Source organism: Mya arenaria, chromosome 11 (genome assembly GCF_026914265.1).
Source record: "Mya arenaria isolate MELC-2E11 chromosome 11, ASM2691426v1".
NCBI classification, from domain to species: Eukaryota; Metazoa; Mollusca; class Bivalvia; order Myida; family Myidae; genus Mya; species Mya arenaria.
The window spans coordinates 52,106,631-52,130,650 of NC_069132.1; the positions used below are offsets into that span (position 1 = coordinate 52,106,631).

The 24,020-nt window shown below is 33.7% G+C and overlaps 1 protein-coding gene across 1 annotated transcript; it reads right to left on the reverse strand.

The window, feature by feature from the left end:
• Nucleotides 1-4,255: 4,255 nt before the first annotated feature.
• On the reverse strand, nucleotides 4,256-23,954 carry LOC128209170 (uncharacterized). The gene is made up of 2 exons (XM_052913076.1): nucleotides 23,383-23,954; nucleotides 4,256-7,093 (listed from the first exon to the last, which is right to left on the reverse strand). Exons 1-2 carry the CDS (start codon nucleotides 23,695-23,697, stop codon nucleotides 6,584-6,586), a joined length of 825 nt encoding a protein of 274 aa, XP_052769036.1. The 5' UTR covers nucleotides 23,698-23,954; the 3' UTR covers nucleotides 4,256-6,583.
• Between the last annotated feature and the right edge of the window lie 66 nt (nucleotides 23,955-24,020).

Below are 24,020 nucleotides of genomic sequence, written 5' to 3' on the forward strand. Positions count from 1 at the left end.
ATGGTTTTCCTATATTAAGGAGGGAAGATAACTACAAAAACAGAAACAGATGGCATCGGCAGACCAAATAAAGGAAAACTATTTTGTTCAGTTAAATTTTCAAGACTTTAGAAAAGCCTTTAATAGGGCACATCATTGCAAATGCCATATTGAAAACTGGGCTCTTTAAAATGTGAAAAGGTGAAAGTGGTCTAGAGGATAAGCCTCAAATCCAAGGTTGTGGGTTCAAGCCCCTCCAAGATACTTTCTCATGACCTCAGGAAAAGGATGTCCGTACTTGTTTCTACTTTGGCAATAGACTTAAGAGTGCTTCTGTAAGCTTCCAGCTTGCGTAGCAATCTGATTAGGCATAAAATAAGATACTAGCTGAATTGCAAACAGTTTTTCCATTTGTGTTGATTTGTTTTTCAGTCTGTTGGAATGTTTATTAGAAGTGATGAGCATTGCTTACCGCAACCAATATATATTTTCTTTATTAAGTTGAATTTAACGAACACATTACATGACTTGTGATTTTACAGATGCGTGTTTATTTTGTTGATTGTATGAGTTTATTTTCTCAAATGATGTAATAAAAGTTATTCTGAATGTCCTTTTTTTGTTTGAACAAAATGTATTGAGGCTTTGGCATAGCATAGTGTCATCATCATCATCATCATTGTTGTGTGCAAATAAAACGTTCAAAACAATGTATTAAAAACCAAACCGTCAAGCCAAGTACTCAAAGAGGCACAAGGATATTGCTAAAGAGACTGGTAATATATTTAGACAAATGAAATGCATAGAAAGATCTATACCTCTGACACATGGTAATGCTTTAGTCCTCCCATTGTGTGTTTATGATTAAGACTGAGACTTACAGTATCTTTTATAATGAAGACTTAAATTTGTTAAAATTTTAAAAGCCATATATATATATGGGGATTAAATGCCAGAAAGATTGTGAAGTCTCCCAAAATACTCAATGCACTTAAAAGGGTTTGAATAAAACATAGCACAGAAATGAAAGTTAAAAATGGGAGCAAAAACTAAATTATCATTAATTATTCATTGGATTGCATACAGATGGCTCTGTTATTGCTTGACTCATATTAAAAATAAAATTAAGGGACATGTTGATCAAAATTGTAATTATTCTTGTTTGCATTTTATGGAGTTGGACATTTAAAAGTCATTGTGTGAAGAGTGATCTAAAGGCTAATTATTCGAAATAGATTAAGTTTTAATGGATAAAGGTCTGGTATACATTGCTGAAAAGCTTAGTAACAAGGCTAAATATTTGTTCAAAAAAATCAATTGAGTATCTTATCAGTTACTGTTTTGGTGTTGTTGTTTTTAATAAAAAATAATATACTTATAATTATTGATTAAGACAAATAGAATGTGTAAAGAAACTTTTAATGAGTGGGTTTCTTCAAAGCCTAGGAGGTAAAGTGAAGCATGACCTGCCGTGAACAAATACTATTTGAAGACAAGTTCTGTCAACTTAGTGCACCAGTCAATTGTACCCCCCCCCCCCGACCCCAGGTCCGGGGGTATACTGGGGTTAAACGAGGAAATGGGCCGTGTTTTTACCTATCAGGTGGCCCTGCAGTGCTGGATGAATGCGGTGGTTTTGTCTTTGCTTAAAATACAGAGGGGAATGGGCCTTAACTAGAGTCCCTGGGGTGTGGAGCATTTTGCAGGGATTTTATCATCCGCGCATGGCGGGGATTTTAGCCGGAGTTGGCAGTACTGAAAATCAAAGTCCCCGCTATTCCCCGGTCCGGGGGGTGCGTGGTTACAATTGACTGATGCATAGCCATATGAACGTTGTATGGTACTACCAATTGAGCTTACTGGGTGGCTAGTCACCGCCCCACCCCAACCCCACACTGGCCACCGAACTGTTCAGACAAAAACATTCACTTTGCAGCTCAAACCCAATAATGCTGAAGTAAAGGCATGCATGGCTATCAGCTGGTAAAGCTGACTGGGTGCCAAGCTCACACCCACCCACAACCCACATTACTCTGCACAATGCAATCAATGATTTTACAGAATAGTAATGTTGTTATAATGGCAAAAAATGGTGTGAAAAAATAACACATGCAAAGTATGACTTAAAACTTACATTTCATTGGGTAATCGTATGGCTGTTGAGAAAATGCTGACATTTAGTCCATGCATGCATTTAATCCAATGTAATGATTCATGCATGCCATGAACCGTATGATCATTTCAATTACTGTCAAGTACATTTTCTGTGTGCTCGTGATTTTTCCAGAGGAAACAGAGTGCTTCATGTATAAGGAAACATCTAAATATTCATAAAACGAATATTGTTTGAGGTTACAATAAATATTTTCTCTTAAACAAGCACATTTAATTTAACACAATCCATTTCCTTGTTGTTACAATGGGCCTCCTTTACGCGGATTGAAAACGGTGTTAATCGCCGGTAGCCGCATCGCACTTTCGTATATCCTTACAACTATTTACGAGGTCTATCTCGAAGCTTGCCGGAGATGGCCGAGTTGCTACGATTGGCTTTATGCAAGTAAAAGTACGTTAAAGCGGCAGTATTTGAATTGTTTAAAACGGCTAGACTTTGTTTTACACAATTTTATACGAATTTACAGTAACTTTGTTGAAATACGACTTTAACTTAAAACAATAGAATTCTTTAACCTTAATTAATGATATCGTTGAATGTGGAAGTGAAGGCTGACTTAAATAAATATTAACTGTACTGTATAATATAAACTATACTGGGTACTCACCCAGTACGCAGCGACATATAATTATTGTTTAACACGATAATCGAGGGGTATATTGTGTTGGAGTTATTTGAAAACATTATTTCTCCGTCCATAGAAATAAAACTTATAATCGTTTAAAGTGTCTTTCTTTGTGTTGCACGTATTATAAACTGAAAGAATGTCATACAGCCAATTTAAGGTGTCAAGCGTATAAAGTAATGTCAGGGGAACGACTATGAACATAAACGGTGTATCACAGTTTTAAAGAGAAACAACATAATATACCTGGTGTATTCACTGAATAGTACCGGTGTTACAGTTTAACACGATTTGTCTAGCCATTGTTTGTCCCCGTCCTTAATTCAAGCCAACCCGATTAACAGTACCCTAGGTACCTCGGATCCCCAACAATATCACGAAAATACTCATGCCATTTCTCAGTCTGAAACTTATACTCTAGAACTTTTTGTACTGATTATAGATGATTTTGCCCTTTCTTCTACTTTTTTTCTTCATCTAGGTTTTCACTTACATAATCGTTTGTGAATAAAACATTATCGGTGTGATTTTGTCATGTGAATATTCCACGGAAAACCACAGTGGATTATCTCAATGATATAACTACTCACTCATCTCCGGCATGCTTCGGGATAGACCTCGCAGATACGATAATGAAGGAAAGAAGTATTTTGACTCCGATAGAATCATTACCCCTCTCCCGGCCATAATTCCAAAAGCAATCCCTTCACATAAGCTACCTACACACCAAGTTTCATCACACTCAATCAATCCTAACTGAAATAATTGGGCGAGAACCATTTCTATTTTTAGTAACAGTGACCTTGACCTTCACCGAATCCCCCTCAAAAGCAGTGCCAAGCTCGCTGTTCACATTAGCTACCTACACACTAAATTTATCACTATTCATTAATGCTTAATACAGTTTGACGCCCGTCCACCCTGCGACATCCTCATTCTATTAACCCGCTTTTCGATGAAAACCTGTATAAAAACCTCACACAAACCATCATTTATTTTCAAATGTATATGCTAAAATGTTTCTGAACTATAACACAGTCACACTTTACTAAAATATTCTTGAATATAATCGTATATTCTTTCAAAATTATAAAAATATCTTGTAAAATGTTCGTTTTTGTTGATAGCAAACCAATTTCAGTTTTGCTTACAATGGTTTCAGCAGTAACGGTTATGAAACCGGTTTTGATCGTTTTGCTTGAGGTAGCAAATGTTCACAGTTTCAACATGACGAAGCCACTGCATGTAGCCAATATTCTTATAACTTTTTTTTATTTTATTTTTCATTTAGCTCATTTGCCCATTGTAAGGCATTGTTATCAAAAAGATTGAGTTTCAATAAACGTAGTTGATCACTTTCCGCCGTGTTGTTTTCAAAGTTAACTAGTTTTCGGATGGAACGAACCGATGAAACCGCCTCTGTTAGGGGTTTCGATAGATTCAAAACCGGTTTCGGGTTTCATAAAAAAATTAAACTGGTTTTGGTTTTATTTGAAACTGTTACAACAAATACACAGTTCGTTAAGGTTATTATAAACACATCTAGAGAACAAATAAAGAAACAATACTCACTAAAAAAGCGTAAATTCCTTCGTAAGACATTGCTTAAATTATGACAATATATGTACATTAACGACAAAAATATAAATAACGGAGAAAATTGGATACCATATTTCATAAAACACTAATTTTCCTGCATATTATTATCGACATACATTTTAAATACAATCATTAGACCACGCTCACTCTTATCCAACCAATCGGCATTCGCTATTTCATTGCTCCATTTCTCATATACACGTTGTACCATCAGAAGTATATATACAACTCCTAAAACACGATTTCATCGAGACAAAATGGATCACATTTGATGAACAGTTAAGCATGAAACTGTAATCATAGGCCAAGAAAAAATAATATGTAATTTATCAGGCACCTATTTTTAAAATTTCTTTCATGGTCTAAAAATAATCATTAAATAAACTTAACAAACGGGAAACATTATTTCATACTTGAACAAATCTAAAACGGGATATAAAGAAGCGAACTCAGTGGAACCAGAGTAGCTTAACATTATTTTAGTTGGTCTTTCCACTATTTAAGTCGCTAAAAATTTGTTGTTAGCTTTAAGGGTTAAGTTATATATTCAAAAAAGTTTTGAAGCTATATACTATTATCATGATTAACATTATAGTACGTACAGGTCACATTCCTCAATTGTATTGATTTATTTATATGCTGATAATGAACATTTTAGACAGTTTTCAAGTGTTATGGTTTGACTGTTCATCAGAAGGTATCTGTTTCGTCTCATTGAAACCTTAATACTGTAAACAGCGGGTATATAAGAGGACAATGAAAAACGATCCAGCGCCAGTAGCAAATTGATTATATTGATCGTGGTGAATTCCGTCTAAAAGTGTAATATGAAAAGTATTATGACACAGGTAATACGTTTATCAGAACCCTTATTCAAGTCGTTCACGACAAATAATACATCCAAACAATTACATTTTTCCTCACAATATATATGCAAAAAAGCTACAGAAACATGCTCAGTAGCAAAACGTTTAAACATAAACCCGGTTTAGTGGCAATGGGCAATCGCCAAAGACATAGAACACAATATCACAAACAATAAACATAGAACAGCACAAGACTCTACAAATAGCACAGTGCATAAATACTATATATATATAAATAATTGGTATGTTTATCAAGAATTGTTATGTACCGCCTTGGAACGGTCAGTAAAATGTAAATTTACTGGGGGTTTAAACCAGTTTATGGGCAAAAACCTCACTCTTATCCAAACAATTCTTAAAAAAGATAAAACGCAAAAGGTAAATCTTATCAAAGTATGCATTAACTTGGGGAAACTTATTACAAAATACAAATAAAACTTTAAAATGCATTTATTTGTAAGGCCATACCAAATCACTTTTTTGGTTAGCTTTATTTTAACATCTGAACATCTTTGAAACGATGAATCTTTAGATTGAAGAACAAGAAACCAAACCTCCTCGCTTTAGTTCACGTGATCTAAGTCGGATAGACACCTCGTGGACGTATCTATGACATATATACCCTCGCTACGTTCGGATTTATATGCCAGAGATACGTCCACTCGTTGTCTCTCCTATACTTAAATGTGTGAAATATAAAAACCCTCACAAGCCTTGTTTTCATTTCTTGAGTTCATATGCATTGCAAAATTAAATTCAAATACAGGTCAAATAATTGTAAATAAAAAGGGTTGGTTGGTGCAGTTGTATCGAAAGTTATCTTGAATGCAAAATATTGAATCTGAAAACAATGGCAAATGGCAAATACACTTCAATACGTTTAAAGAGAAGTAACAGCACAAACAATGACAATGTTTCTACCAAAGTGTTTTTTTCTATAGTCCAATAAGAAAAAATCTTCTCCACAGAAATTTGTCCATCTCCCCAAATCTCCCTCTATCTTGACCAAATAAGCAAGTGTTCTTTCGCTTAAAATTACTCGTTTTTTGTAATTAACATAAACTATTTCATTCAAATTGACGCTATTAGCTTTATTGTGATGACGTAGTCATTTGATATTCTTGGTCTTTGAAATTTGAGATTTGAAATGCAATCGTAAATGTTATATATAGTAGTTTCGATATGTTTTTCCTATTAGTATCACATATCACTAAACAGCTGATAACAAATGATAAGCAGATGACAAATAAATTGAATACCATACAGTTATCAGTTTACAAAATTCCTTTTATCAATGATTCTTACTGGTATTTAAATCAGTTTAGTTAACATTTAGTTCTATGATAATTTAATGGTAATAGGATTTCTTTTCCATTTAAGTTTCAACACCAAAAGATCATCAGTATTGTTTTGACCAACAAGAAGGGATGATGTCCTACTGTCAAAGTGCATTGATTGTGGGCAGGACACATCATCATTCTTGTTGGCCAGTGTAGCCAACTTTTGTTGGCCCTGACTGTCCACCTGTAAGATGGTGTTGGAAATATAGCCACAAACAAACACCTGTCCACTAGGGGACACACAGACACCTGTGGGGCGATCAAGGTCCGTATCAACCAGTGTAGCGAGAACTTGGCCCTCCATGTCCACCGTCACCAGTTTGTTTTCATTATAATTCGTAATGTAAAGTCTGGAACGGCTCACTGCAACTCTATTCCAACCCAATCCATCTGCTGTGTAGATCTCCCTTACCCTCTGACCAGTCCGTGTGTACTGGTACACTGTATAATCGGACGCTATATACAGGTGCTCTGTCATGTATGCCACATGGTTGCAGTCATGGGTCAGCTGAAATAGAAAACATGATTACTTCCATATGATACTTATACATACTAACAATATAAAAAGTATTTATGATAAGTATATATGTATTGGTTGCAATTATGGTCCAGCTGAAATAAAACACATGTTTACCTCCATGTGATAATAATATAAAGTAACAAAATATACAGTATCAATGAAAGTCGCGAGAAAAAAAAGCCTGATAGAAAAATCAATTAGACAGACAGTAGTTCAAATCATCATATTTACATCACAACTCGCATTCCTTAAATGAACGGCATTTCGGCAATTGCGATTGTCATCCGATGAACGCAACATCTTCGGATATGCTCGGATCGCGAATGATCGCGTTTAAATATACATGTACGTTGAGTATTGTTTATCTTGTTATTGTATTTATTGTGTCAGCAGGCCACAAAAAATAAATCAACGTGGGGTTATTTTTATAGAACCACAATGGGAAGTCATTATTTTATAGCGGGGGGGGGGGGAATACTTTATATAAAAGGAGTCACTTTTTTAAGAATTATGACCTGGGTCGTAATTCTATGGGGATCAACGTTCTTCCTTACATCGGCATGCCTTAGGATAAAAGCGTAGTCTACACTCGTTGTAAGCAACACAAATTAGCCTATAGTTTCGCGTAAAGAGACCTGCTTAACCTGTTAATGTAAATGATAACGCACAAGTCTAAGTTTATCGAAAAGGACCCGTACCACTTCGAAATCGATTGTAAACAGCTGTCCGATCGAGGCTAGTGAGTGACTGTAAACCATCAATCAAAAAGGTTAATATGATGTGGGGGATCTAGTCACACCATACAGCTATTAGGCCACTACTTTTATATAAATTGGTTTACAAAACCGGCGGGTCTAATTTTCCGAAAAGTACAAAAAAATAAAAAATGAATTTCATTTTTTTTTTCAAAATGATTTTCCCGACCGTATTGATTTTGTTGCGAAACGAAAAGAAAACGAACAGATAAGAGTACGAATGCAGTAGATCTGGACTGGTTTATTGTTCCGTAGCCGTATTCGCCAATTTAAAGTGATAGCATGTGAGCCCGTTAACTGTTATGGCAGCGCCGTTGGCAATGGCGGAATTGCCGTTAGCAGTCATTCTTTGTATGAAATTATTAATTAAAATATGCAGGAGTTGTTAAAATAACAATAGCAACAAACATTGGCAAATTTAACAGCCGACACAAACAATAACTGTCACGTGATTGTTGTTTTTCCCCGCCAATTTAGGTCATGAAAATATTGTTGTTTATAGATAAGAAAAGTGACAGCGGGTGTCATCGAATTAGTAGACACAAATATCTGTAAATTATGTGTGAGAAAAACATGTTATAACATGTTATGGTTAAATATCAAATAACCGTGCACTAAGTGTGAGTGGTGAAATTGAAAGTAAAATTTCTTAGTTGACACCAGTGACCTAGTTTCACAAGTTCGGTCGGTGGTGTTTATGGATTTTAAATCACAGAATGGTTTGGAAATACTTGTCATTGAGTCAATGTAAAGCTTGTGTTTATTCTACATTACATGTTTATTCATGTTTGGGTTAATAGTAGAGTAAAAACAATGAAAGAGTTGAACACATGTGTCAATGACATTTACTAATGCCGGGAGTTGTGTGCGAAACATTTAGATAAAACAACACGGAAAACTATATTGAATAAGTCCATTTCAATTTGTAATGAACTTGATATTTCACTATAGATGAGATTTGTTGTTGTAATCAAGGAATACTCTTTAAAATGAAAAATAAACAAGCATGAAGTATAGATGCCCTGTGAACGCATGTATACACAAAATGGCGGAGTTGGGAGAAGATGAAAATTTCCGATACATACTTATGGATTTCTCAGTTTACTATCATTGGTACATAAAGTTAAGTCACATGCTAGATTTATTATTTTGCTATGTGATTTTTATGTACTGATGTGGTAATTTGCTGCAAGATTAGTATTTGAAATGGATTTGGTGAACATCCTATGGTAAATATCCCGGTCCGAAAATATCCATATTAGCATGGATCGGGTCACACACAACTAGGACCCCGCATGGTAAGGGTTATTAAAACTCAAATCTAGGTCTAGTTTGGTTTTTAGTTTTTCAGGAATGTTTTCACAATATTGAAGCTTAAATGTCTTCATTAAATGTTACTTCCTTATTTACAAAATGGGTGATTATTTCACTTTATTGACATTTTCTAATATCGAAATAACTGAAACAATGTTTAGAAAATGTAATGTATTGTTTTAATACAGTGCAATTTTTGTGTATTTTAATGCGTAAAATTCGCCTTGTCTTTTTTTCAATTTAATATTGGTCAGTTTTTAAGTGTTCTGCATTCACTTTTGCGGTAGCATACCTTTGAAGCTAAACAAATGTCTTGCTGAGTGATATTCAATGTATCTTTGATAAAGAGTGTAGTTTATACATGTAAACATATTTTATAGTTAATTTCATTGATGTTTTATATGCACAGTTTGTAAGATTTAAACTGTGTATTTAATTAGAACTTTGAAACTTTGAGTGTATTAAAACATACATTCATAGCTGTTTAAAAATTTAAAATGTCAAGTCAATGATATTAATTTTCAATGTTTTTATGATGTTCTCTAATTTTCACTCTTTAAGAGTATGTTTTGTGACTTTTTTCCTTCTTTTTTTTCGACCACCCGGTGGACATTTTTTCCAAAAATTCTTGTAAACCAAAAAATAAAAAAGGAGTGGCCTTAGTTTCGCAATTAAATCAAAACGATGCAAGACAGTTGGGGTGTGCGACAGGAGTCCTGATTCATTGTTGGCTTAATATGTAAATGAGCTGTTCAAAATGACTTTGAGTCAATTTGTGTAGAGTACCGTTAAGAGATATTATTGGAAGTCAAAATTGACTTCCCTATAAAATAATGACTCCCCACCACTAATACTACTACTGCTACAACTACTACTGCTACTGCTACTGCTTCTGCTTCTGCTACTGCTACTTCTACTGCTACTGCTACTACTTCTACGACTACTTATAATAATAATAATAATAATAATAATAATAATAATAATAATAATAATAATAATAATAATAATAATAATAATAATAATAATAATGATAATAATACAGTTATAAGTGATGATGACTTCTATAACAACATCGCCAACACCAACAAGAACCACTTCCTCCAAAAATACTACTACTACTACTTTTCTTCTAACACTTTCCATTCTGCTGATATCAATTATATGCAATTGTAAATGAAGGGACTTCGTGTTCATCAAAGTGATCAACGTTCATTTATTTATTTACTAGTATAATGATGAAGCTATATGATAAAATTTGTAAGTTCTTCATTCAATTTGATTAAATGTGTATTCGCCCTTCCAACATAGCGGTACCTTTTGAAGTATTTTCGACCACCATAGAATCAAGAACCCGGCCATTATCATTTAAAAAGAAAACATCCCTGACATCGAATGCTCAATGTAAAGCCCATACAGAAAGTTCTATAACAAGAATTTAGGTTGTAAACGACAGCGATTTCGATACAATTAGTAGGGAACTGAGTGTTGAGGTAAACAGGGTTTTTTTTTGCTTTTAAATCTCATTGTATACTGAAAACATTCTGAAACGAAATAAAGACTTACCATCAAGTTGGTTAAGTCGATATTTGAAATTAATTCTATGAGAGTATATAATTATGGAGGGATGAAAATCATGACATGTTACGTTTAGGGGTAGATGGCAAAATATTTTTAATCCCAATTTCAATAAATAATGATTTCTATTCATTTTAACATAAGTAATTTAAGATGATTTTCTTTTTATGCTTAAAACTATGTCAAATCCGTTATATCAATTTCAAAACATAAATATTGGAAAACATATTCACATTTTTGACATATTTCATGAACCATTAGCCACATGTTCCACTGTTACTTACCCTTAAACTTATCGTTTAGCATTGATGATATAATCGTATGTGAAAGGAGTGATGTGTATCACTTTCCCAGTTTTAAAATTTGGTAGAAATGGTCGAAATTTTGAATGAAACCCTATTTGACATTGACCTTGTGGAAAATTATCGTGAATGATAACCCTCGAAATAATCATAATTCCTATAAATAGTATGCTTTATTTTCAAATATTTGTCTGAATTAATAAAAAAAATATCCTATATCAAGGTCACATCCAGAGATGGTCATCATATTGTTGCTTTTGAACACATTTCAACTTGCAGAATATCCGTTAGAATTGTTATCAAATATACAAGCAATGTGTGTTTTTCAGTGAAATATCTTTAATTATTCTATACCTAATTTATACGTCCAATCGGAGACTCTTACTTTCAACACGTGACCGTACAACATATTTTCGTATCGGGACGCACGCGCGTACAAAAAATCCTGCAATTTTTCCATATTGTCCGATTCACAGGTCACATGTTAAACCTTTAACACGACTAATTTTGATGCAAAGCATCAAAGACTTCGCGAATGTTGTTGAAGCATTAATAAAAGGAAGCAGATGCAGTTTACTGGCATACCAAGTTTGAGGTACCTAGTTACAAGCATTCTTCAGTTATTGAAAGAAATCGGATTTTCAGCTCAAGATCGCCCTTGCTTTCAGCTTCGAAATAGTTAGAGCGCTGGTCATGTAGAGGGACCTCTGCCAAGTTCGAGGTCTTTAGGCATATGCGTTTTTCAATTATTGATAGGAAACTGTTTATTTTCAGCTTACGGTCACAATGACCTTGGCCTATGGCCAACTGACCTCAACGCTTACATTCGGAGCTCCTCGGTCATTTTATCTAAACCAACCTCGGATGGATGCCGATACATCAGTTGAAGTAGTTCGTAAATTTTTGAATTATATCATTAATTAAATATACTGTTTTAGAGTGGTATTTATTGATATTAGTTTAAATTGATTGCCAGTGAAGTGAATTATTGTAAACAAAATTAAGATTCCCACGAGTAAATTCATAAAGTTTAACTGCTTAATAAAATTACTACGCGATCTACTTGCAGCGAACTTAAACGTACCACTTTTTGAGTATGTAAACCGTCCAATTACATCCGAGGTTGTTTTCGATAAAATGGCCGAGGAGTTCCGAATGCAATGCTTAACTCAAACCGAAAGTAGGTTGGTGCTAAAACCTGGTACCCGGTATCACTTTCAAGTGTTACCGGGATATTATCAGACGACAAGTTAAAGGGGCTATGCGCCAGATGGTCCTTTAATCGGCATAAAAACGGCATACACATTATTACCTCAAAATAAGCCCATATTTGTCAATACAAATAAGTTTGTAACCGATATTACATCATTTTAGATGATTATAAGAATATATACGGATCATTGTGTCACCTCACGATCCTTCAAGTGTTTTACGTGATGTTTTCTAGTGTTTCTTTATTGCATAAGGGTTTGTTTGTTTTTTCACAATAATAGATAATAACAAAATATTTCAATTATTTTCTTGTGGAAATTTTGCTACCCTGTGCATGCTGGTGCATTTGTAACAATTTGTAGCGTTCTTCAAGTTAAGAGGCCATTTCAAAACAGTTTAAAAAAAATAATTGTACATGAAGTTTGACAATTTTCAGTACTGAAATGCTTTAAATATCAAACTATTCATTCCATTTCGTTAAGTTTATATATGTGTTGCTGTAGAATTGCCCATACTATTATTTAAAGTAAAGAATGGACATCACCAATACCGACCAATATTACATAGATTCTGTGAACTATACATTTTATTCAACAAACTAAGTATTCTGCCAGGGTTTGTTTGTTTATCAATTACTTATAATATTGAATATCTATAGGAAATGGAACAGCCAGTGTCTCCAAGGCAACTTAGAGGAAAACGTACTCGATTGTCATAATTGGAGTTGGAAGAAAATGAATATCCAAATGTTAAAAAAGTTCCTTATACGCGCATTATTGTGGCTAGAAGAATACAAAACTCAGGTAAACAATTTTCTCCAGTTCATAATAACAATCTTGCAGACCAGTATAGAATACACCGTTATCATTCAAAATTAGGTAAACAAACAGTAAATGAAAAATTTGTATTCCAAATGTAGCACATAGAGATAGTTAATTTTTGTACTTGTAGTCTCGGTTTTGGAATTTTTTCTTTCGCTACAGCTGATTTATAATGAATCAGGATGGGTCATATGGTTTAAAGAAACTAAAAATCCCCATAGCCATGTTCATGGTTAATAATATACAAAACAAGATTTGGCAGTGAACATTTTATAGTGGCCCAAGTTTTTTCGATCGGAATTTTAATTAATTCCTCTGTTATATTAAAGTGACACTCTTATTCAAAATCAATACATACACATGTATAACACACATCAATTTTGACTGTTAAACCTTTTACTACTTACTAAATAATGCATTTATGGAAAATATTAGTTACTGATATCAAGATTATTACCGTGTTTATAAAAGCTGAAAACGCAAAAAAAAAATAAACGATTGGTGAATGCTAAAAGATTTACTGCGATGTACTATCATCTCGTAAGGCAGAAATACCGTGTTTTCTGCATCTTTCTTTCAAATTAAACTCGGTATCCTTAATAAAAAACATTGTTTTCGACATTTATTCATCTGTTTTCGTATATTAAAACAATTATATTAATCGTGGTAAATCTTATATGGGAGTAAGAGTGCATCTTTAACCTTAAATAATAACTAATTGTGCACTCCATATTTTATTATACATGTACTTGCAGTTTTCATATATTATCAAACATGTACTTGCAGTTTTGATAGAGCTATTGAAAACAATATACTGTCTAAATCATAGACATGAAGTAAAACTTTTTAAAAAACCTTAACCTGAAGACTTGATTTAACATATTTGAACACTCAACAATGCTAAACAGTTTTCAACATTGTGCTAAGTATTTGGAATTGCTAATATGACTCTTTGTTCTGGAAATACACCAGAATTATTTTATTACATGAATAACCAACCTCTGTAAGTGATGAGGCTAGAAGAGGAAGGGGTAGAGGAAGGGGACCGGAAGAGGAAGAGGTTCTAACAGGGAACGAGGTCAAAAATGGGAACAAATATTTAGAGGGCGACAGTTTGAAGAGAGAGAGAGGGAGACATACTTCAATGACTCCACAAAGAAAGACCGGAGAAGGCAGATGTAAGGTTTTATGTTCCTTTCATACGCAGAGTTTGTACTCAGCTTGTAAGCCTTTCAAATAGGTACTTGGTACGTACCCTTCCTTTTCTCAGATTAAAAAATAGGCTGTATTTCAATGGGTTAACATCTTGTTTGTCACTAATATGATTTAAAAGAATATAATTCAACCAGTCCACAATATGTTTTGCGAAATCTGTATAAGAATTTAAAATAAATATTTCAGCCTAATACCTTTTATTCCTAAAGGGAGAATAGTCAATATAGTTAAATAAGTATTTAATAGCAGATATTGGTGTATGAGGCAAATAAAAAAATATTTGTAAAAACAATTGTGTAGCATGTTCAATATATGAATAGAATTTTTGTCTTCCATTTATACAAGGCAGGCAAGTGAGTAACATGTAAAATGAACTTTATAAAAAATATATATAATGATTCTCTATACAATGTACATTGCAAGGTGTAGACTATGAGCACACATTAAATTATTTTTAAGTAGAGATGGCAGACACTGAAAGGAGATGCTGATAAACTGTGATGTTGGATGGCACCACAACACTGCAATAGTCTGCGACCGATAAGTTTTCTAGGTATCTTTTTTTTTAAAACTGACTATATCATGTACAAAGTCTATGCAGTCTTTTAATAATATCTATAATTTTAGCCATGAGAACTGCAGTGAAAGTACAATCAGACAAAGTACATGTAGTATGTTTCATTTTTACTATCAATTTCATAATAATAAGTTACTTATTCACTTATAGCAGTTCCTATTTTTTCTTGAATGTTAATCTGGAGTTAGTTGATATTCACACACACGCGCACGCAGCCGTGCTGGACAGTACAAGCATGCTGTGTAAAACTAATCAGGAAAACTTCCCCAACCCAACAAGAGAGAACACTGGATTCGTGCTAACCAGAAAAGGTTTCGGCTGGTAATATTGTATTAACATATTGGTATTGAGTGTTTAGTATTTTACAGCATTTTGTATCAGTATCATGCAACATTTATCTTGTATTATACTATTCTATACTATAGTTTGAATTTATTTCCTTTTCTGGCTGGCAGAAAAATTGCTTGTTGCAATAGGAAATGTCTAGCAACACAAAATAATTTCATTCATTGTGTGCATGAAACAATCACTGTTTATATTTTACAGTTTGTATGTATTTAAAGATAATTCCTATTTTTATATGTTTTGGCTATAAGTTGGTTGACAGCCTGATTCAGCCATAAATAGCATGTATCAATATAGGTGTAAACATTAAAAATACAACAGCCAACCTAATCATTTTCAACTTATAAAAACAAGGAGAGAAGTATTATAGGTGCTCTATGCTATATCTCTTCAATCCTTTTCCTGTTTATGCTGATGTATTAACATCATATGTATACATAAGTACTGTTAATAAATAACTAACAAGAAAAGGAAATCCAAAGTCACTGACAATCATTTTTCTGTGAATGTCTTCCTTTTATATTTATATTTTTTACATATTCAATTGCTTTGCCAAAGGGCTAATCCATTTATACATATAACCTTCGGGGGGACGGCACATTTTAATTATTGCACCCTCTACAGAAGTGAATTTACTCTTTTGGGGTCCAAATAAGCGAAAAACACAACCACCTATATACTTTTTAAATAATTGCCTTTCCCCCGTGGGTTATATGTTTTACTGGAATAGCCCTAAGGATTAGATTTAACATAATCTTTGACTGTCAAGTCACAGTGTCATACTCATAATTGGCTTTACTTACTGGTTGGCTCGAACTAATGTTAAGGACCCATTTATTTATACTGAAGATAAAGATTCCCACTTGGCTTGAATTTTCTGAGGCTCGAGGTATTTTCACCGGTCCCTGGGAGTTAAAGCCAACGGGGGTTTGACTGTTATACTAACCATGATCACAAAATGCTTTCCAAGGTTGAGGTTATAGGTTTGGAAAAAAACAGTATTTATTAACTGCCTAGATTATGGGCCTTGATAGTATAAAAGATCAGTGTGTCAGTAGGCAATTGCTCGCTAACACGATACAGCCTTCAGTTTTGATTGTATCTCGATGAAACTTGTACAGTATCTACATATCAATAAGAGCTCGGTTCCTTTCGGAAACCAGCCAGATCCGCCCATGCATACCTAGATTATGGGCCTTTATATTATAAAAAATCAGTGTGTCAGTAGGCAATTGCTCGTTAACACAATACAGTCTTCAATGATTGTATCTCAATGAAACTTGTACAGTGTCTACATATCCATAAGAGCTCGGTTCCTTTCGAAAACCAGATCCGCCCATGCATACCTATATTATGGGCATTGATAGTATAAAAAACATTTTAACGATTGCTCGTTAACACAATACAGTCTTCAGTTTTGATTGTATCTCAATGAAACTTGTACAGTATTTGGATATCCATAAGAGCTCGGTTCCTTTCGGAAACCAGCCAGTTCCGCCTATGCATGCCTAGATTATGGGCCTTTATATTAAAATAAATCAGTATGTCAGTAAACAATTGCTCGTTAACACAGTAGAGTCTTCGGTTTTGATTGTATCTTGATGAAACTTGTACAGTATTTGGATATTCATTAGAGCTCAGGGGCCATATTCAATAACCTTCTTAGTAACAATTTTCAACTTAGTGAAGAATTGCCTTTTTCCTAATTTGAATTTTAAGAAAACGGTCAGTGTTTGTACACCAAAAATATGAAAATAAGCAAGAAAATGGACTAAACAATATATGCATATGAATTAATCTGATTAAAAGTAGCTGGTACTTAAAATAATCGTTGTCATAAATTACGAAATTCTCACTAAGTTGGAAATATTCACTTAGATGCTTATTGAATACGGCCCTGTTCCTTTCGAAAACCAGCTAGATCTGCACATGCATGCCTGGATTATGGGCCTTTAAATTATTAGATTATGGGCCTATATAGTATAAAAAAGCTATTGTGTAATAAATGCTTGCGAACATGATACAGGCTTCAGTGTTGAGTATTCAGATACCCATAAGGGGTTAGTTCTTTTCGTGTTGACCACACAAACCCAGCCAGTAGAGCATAGGCCCTTTTGGGCCTCTTGTTTCAATGAAAAATTTACTAAGTATGTCTACCAGGTAAAAACTTAAAAAAATAGCATTGGTATACTTTCAAAACTCATCAAGTGACGGCCTCACGTGACTTTCGCTTGCGCTAAAAACACAAACAAACATGTGCAAACCAGACGACCAGTGCACAAACGGACAATTGCTGCGAAGCAGAGCCCGACAGATCAACAACGGTGATGAAATAGATCGATGGAATATTTTTAAAGAAAGTTTTACTGCTGAATATGACAGCGCGATGATTAAAACTAATATTGACAGGTAAGTTTGCGAAACGAGGTGTCATCTCAAATCAATCGATGCCTCAAGCAATGAAGTCATTTTGACGACGACTAAGATCTTTGTGCAAATCAAGTGTGTTACTTATAATATCATGTCAAGAATTTCACTTATACAACCTTTAAATTGGATAAAAAATAATTTAATTTAATTACTACATTACTGCTATTCAACATCTGCCTGCTTGCAATTTTATTTGAAGTTTGTCATAATTTGATGTTTTAAAAATATGATATTTTCACGCTTTTTTTCCTAAAAAAAATTCTAGCACCATTTTCAAAGTTGCTTTATGTTTAACTATTTTTTCATCCAACGATTTTATCATAACTATCCAGTTATTTGGAGAGACATTCTTTTCACAGGAAATGGCACAGATGTCTGTTGCCACCATGTCACAGCCTAGTGTTGCGCCAGAAGTACCTTCAACGCCAGGACCAGTGACTAGATTGGTCACTAAAGAGCCAGTGAATCTGAACCAGTGTAAGTTCTTACTTAACATATTAACACATATAACATTTGTTCATTTAAAAAACAACAACAAAGTGTTGCGTGCAAGACCCATATCCATAGCTCAAGGTGAAGGTAGTGGTTGTTCACAATTGAGTGCTGCATTTAAAGACATAGGGTATATAGGTGGTCTGGGCTGTATCTTTTTCATGTACTGACCTTGTTCAAAGGTCAATGACACATTATAGGGCCATTTGTCATATAATATCACAGCTCTTGCTGAAGATCAACAAAAAACTTTGTGGTTCATATAGGCTTAAAAAGAGTTTTACTCTCATGTTTTTTTAAAGTTTCCCTTTACATTGCTCTTGTACATAAAGTACAAACTATTTTTAAGAATGTCTATCACAAATTTAAAGCTCACTTGGATATCTTGATATTTTCCTGCTCAAGTACATTTTATCAAAACCTGCTGAAAGTTTCAAAAAAATATTTCCTTGTAGATCTTCATCAGAGCTTAAGATGGTCAACAACCATCTATTGATGTATGCCCCTAAACAATGTATTCAGGGATATATTATATTTTCAGTAATCGTAGATTTAAGCTTTCTTTAAAATATAATCATTGATGTTGGAAAACGCACATACATGCTTTCTTTATCACTGACATTTTCCAATTGTTCTGAAACCTTTTGTAGTTTACAATTGAATAAACTTCAAATGTATTCACTCCACAACTACATCCCTACTCTACTTGTTTAACATATGTGGAAAGTGGCCTTCTCCATGCCAGGTAACAACTGAACAGTCCGTCCACTGAAGGCACCGAAACAGTACAGCTATAACTCTGAGATGCTAACACTTAGCATCAAGAAGTTCTGCTTTAGAAAGGAATCATTGCAATCGAATGTGAAACTCAATGAAAAGGACACAAAGAGGATTGTAAAAATCAATATAGTTCCAGTATCACCGTACGCTACAACAATACTGGCTGACTGCCAACACTGATTCAGTCAGTTAAAAGTCAAGGACAATGAAATTTCTTCAAGTGAATCCTTTAGAGTTTGAGACAATGTAAATTGTGGATGGTATCAGGGTTCGACACGAACAGTAGTCCGTTAGTCCGAGACTACCAGATTTATGGTCGGACTACAAGAAATTTTAAGTCAATAGTCCGTCAGACTACTAGAAGAAAGTAAATATCACATCAGTTAATTGAGCATAAAATCTTTATTACGCTTAAACTTGCGTAAAACGTGATGTCAAGAAGCCGATTATCACCGGTAAACACTCATTGTAAAGCTTGCCGAAGATGGCCGAGCAGTTCCGGACAACATGGACTGTTAACCGAATTCCGCGCGCATTTCGTATAGCCTTTCGATTAATGTTTAAACCAGTCAGTAGAATGTCTTTATTTAGAAAGGGAAAAAACCATTTTCACACTCTATGGTGTGTTTTAATCGTCAGACATGTGCACCTCTGCTTAAATGCAGATTTGGGTCCAAGTGGCAGATTTTCTAAATCCCTTGCATTTTCAGTCAAAAACAATGAAAGATACGATGCAGATAAACACTTGACGGTTGTTACTATTTTTAGATTTTCTGAAAATACGTCATGATTATTATGGTTTAGGGTATTGCCAAATGTCGGTGTTTATTTAAAGCAAACAGAAGGAACATTATGTCTGGCTTATGAAATCTTTTAAACTGGCTTTTAGAAGAACAGCTGATAAATTAATCATACTGCCAAAACAGGTATAATGCAGTGTAAGTGCAGACGATGACAGAGTTGTGTGCTTTAATTTTCGCGCCAAAATGTAACATTTTATACATTGAAGCTAGGGCCAATAACAATTAACACCACGCCGATAGCGATAAGGCTACACCTACAGTGTCACATGACCTCTTAATTAAGGACCTCCGACAAATACCCAGAAGCAGACGATAATAATACAAAAGTTATAAATGACAATAAGATAAAAAAATGCATGGAACATCGTAAAACATAGCAATAAAACCAAGTATAACATTAAATAAGTTCATTATTATTAATTGTATGCAATGTATAATTCAGGTAGAAAAATGTCTAGTCTTTAAAATAATTTATTTCTAAATAACATCGGAATTTTGTTACAGTACAATAACAGTCTCTATTTTAAAACTCAAATAAAGGGAAACAAAACATGTATTAATTTCCTATACGAAAATCAACAAAAAAAGATGTTTGTATAGATCCATTGTCAAACTCAATGGATTTCGCTGTTTTTCTTCCTTTTTCGATTCAGAATCACCTGTTTTATACAAGCGTAATCATTATTTATATAACTACCTTATTGTTTCTCTCAATGAATAAATTTCCGTTTTAAATGAAATGCAAAACTGTTCTAACAATCAGCCTAGAAATTTTGAAACGACCATAGTCATTATACATGTAAAGGTTTTTACTTTGATTTGCATCATTTTAAAATATGATTTTATTTTATCTATACGTATATATTTTTTGTGACCTTAAGCTATATATCAGATATTTAATTAAATTTAATAAAAAATGTAACTCACATAAATTGAGGTGTCTTTTTCACTAATATGTTAAACAAACTTAAATGCAAATGTATATGCCTCGGTTTTAAAACTTTTCGCACAATAAGGAGACAAATTTCAAAATCAAACTAAATCGCAAGATATCATCAATATTGTACACTAATTCTCATAATGATATTTCTTATGCTATTAAAACGGAAATATATATATTATGTACGTTTACATTAAGACATTTTGAGATTGAATTAGTCTACTAAACAGTCCCTTGTTATCAATTATAATTTTAGCAGCATAAAGGGAAAATGTCAGTATTTCGGATTTCTTAAACTGTCTTTACTATCTCTCAATTATGAGACATAATTTGTGTTAATATATATAACAGCGTAATTACACTACTGTTGATATGTGAGGATTGTCGGAGGTCATGGCGGATAGCAACGGCAACTGATAAGCCCTGCCTAATCTGGACGCTAGTTTGAGTGACAGGCAGCATCATGTTAATTGTTATCTTACTCCCATACAAAAATAATTAATAACACTTTCGGAATTTATTTCATCATGTTTTTTTAAGTATTATATGATATGTTGTTTAGATGCCAATAATCAAATATTGCTTATCAGTAGGATGTCTGTCATTTGTGCCATAACTTAGCAACGATCTCAGTCGAGGTGTTTTAGTGTCAAGTGATTTATTGCAACATTTTCCTGAAAGTGACAGATTATGGGGTATTTTAGCATGGTTTTTATTTTTAATCTGAGGTATTTTAGCATAGTTTTTAGCATTTTTTTGGTTTTAAAATTAAATTTAAAGGCCAAAAATTGTTTTGAAGAATGTGGAAATTTTAAGATTGAGACAGATAAAAATCATGACCAATCAAAGGGTTATACTGACAATGTTCTAAGAAGGCTAAGTCTCACAAAACACTGAAGGAATCCGTTGCGGCTTGCATTTTTATGGACTACCAGAGTTTTTGCTGGACTACCCAGATTTGGGATCCAGTAGTCCGAGGGACTACCTTGTGAAAAATGTTAGTGTCTAACCCTGATGGTATATGCATTTTCATTGCAAGATATGTAATTGTAGGGGAACATGAAGCATAGTAATGTTAGAGTTATGGCAAAATTAACCAAAATTAATACAAACATTTATATAGTAATTTTGCAACGTTTGATAGAAATGTTAATTGGCAAGTAAAGTTGTGCAGCTTGGTTTTTTATTTTCTCTCATGTAGTGAAGATAGAGTTGAGGCACGTGGCTTCTACATTTTAATATATTCAACACAGTTTTGACTCTTCACTTGGTCACAAGAAGACGTGCTATGTATGATTTTACCAAGCTTTTCATAATTTATTGACATAGTAGAAATTTTAAATTGCACTTGAATATATACACAGCTTTAACAATTTAGGCCCACAACAATAGAATTGTGGCCATTTTAGAAAAAAACTGAAATATTGTTAATAATTATCTCCTTTTTTGACAATAATAACAATGGAAGATACTGTGTCATATGGAGGTTAACCACAGTTCATAATGTTGTTTTTGTTATTGTTCAAATTTAACTAAAAACTGAACATCGTTTTGCATTGCCTGAATTTACATTGATCAGTTATATTCAACAATAAAATTGTTGGAAGCACAGAAGGTTGTTCATTCTTTTGCCACTTGCATGCAAACTATGGCAGGTACAAAGATATAATTTTGCCATCTTGTCCGCTCAATAAGAAAAAAATATTTGCACTTAGGTCTTCAAATTTGGTTGTCATGCACATTCGACATAGTTAGATGATTAAATTAACTTGGGTCTTTCATCTCACTAGGCCAAATGTTAGAACGTTTAAATAGTATTTCGAAAGGAACCGAGCTCTTATGGATATGTAGATATTGTACAAGTTTTATCAAGATACAATCAAACCTGAAGGCTGTATCGTGTTAACGAGCAATCGTTAACATGATTTTTTATACTATCAATGCCCATAATCTAGGTATGCATGGGCGGATCTGGCTGGTTTTCGATAGGAACCGAGCTCTAATGGATATGTAGATACTGTACATGTTTCATCAAGATACAATCAAAACTGAAGGCTGTATCGTGTTAACGAGGATTGTTTATAGACGCACGGACGCATGAACGCACATACTACGTACACGTTACCATCGCATAAGCTCTTTTGGCCTTTGGCCAGTAGAGCTAAAAAAACGGCAAAAACTTCAAAACTTAAGTTTGTCGAAAGTGATTTGGTATCTCAGTAAGTAAGATTTAATGAGTTGTACACGACGATATCAATTTTATGTAAGTTTTTGACAATATTCTTTTTTTCTTGCAAATTGATCATCTGGCGCACAGCCCCTTTAAGAGTCATCTTTAAATAGCAATGGGCCATATACTCAAAATTTAAAACATTGGAGGTTAGGAACGACAACGAACAATAACTATTAAACTAAAAGCTACTATACTCAAGATTTACATGACTACATTAATTTAACGGCTTTTTAAAGATCAAAACACATTTTCATTGTATAAATCAAAACATTGAGTGTTTAATATAATAAAAAACATTCAAACATATACCCAATTATAACATTAGAAAAAAACACACACAGAAAAAACAAACAATTATTATCAAATTAGAATATTATTCAAAAGTATTCACTCCTTAAGAAACTCTCAATTGCGACACGAATTTCCACGATAAGCTTAGGAAACAAGCGTTTACACGGGATGATAAAATAAAAGTATTATTACTTCAATTTCCCGCTCCATCTTGAGAAGTTTGCTGTCTTCTACATCGAAAAACAGTATCTTCTTTTGAGAAGTGCAGACAGCCACCTGGTTGTCCGACACAGCACAGATGCCCAATGGCATCTCTGGTACGCTTACATGGTCCACAACCTTATAGTCCGTTGACAGCAGGTTGAGCCTTCCAATCCCACTGTTTATTAAAATTATATCTCCTTTTGTCAGCACTGTAATACCATATATATGGCCTGCAGGTCCATCCTTTCTTAATTCAACGCGTCTACATTGTTCCACTGTAAATACAGATAATTCTGCAGCCATTGTTCGTATCACTTCGGAATATAACAGTTTATGACTGAAGAGTAATGCTTGAAATAGACAGTCAATCGATAGACATAAGGTACCGGTAATAATCCAATACGTGGCTCTTAACCATGATAGGCATGTTCTATGTGCCCTATTGATAATCAATATTGCGACTCTAGAAACCGCTTTACGCGATGCCGGTTGGTCTAGATTATGTCATTTATTTGAAATCAGAAGGAATATTATTGATTGAAAATTTCAGACTGGGTGACATTCGGAACTCCTCGGCCATTTTTTCAAAAACAACCTCGGATGTATATGGACGGTTTACATACTTA

Coding starts and splice junctions, on each gene's coding strand:
- LOC128209170 (XM_052913076.1), bottom strand. CDS start 23,697: ATGGCTGCAGAATTATCTGTATTTACAGTGGAACAATGTAGACGCGTT. Junction 7,094..23,382: donor AGATGGAGCGGGAAATTGAA/GTAATAATACTT, acceptor TTTCTATTTCAG/CTGACCCATGACTGCAACCA.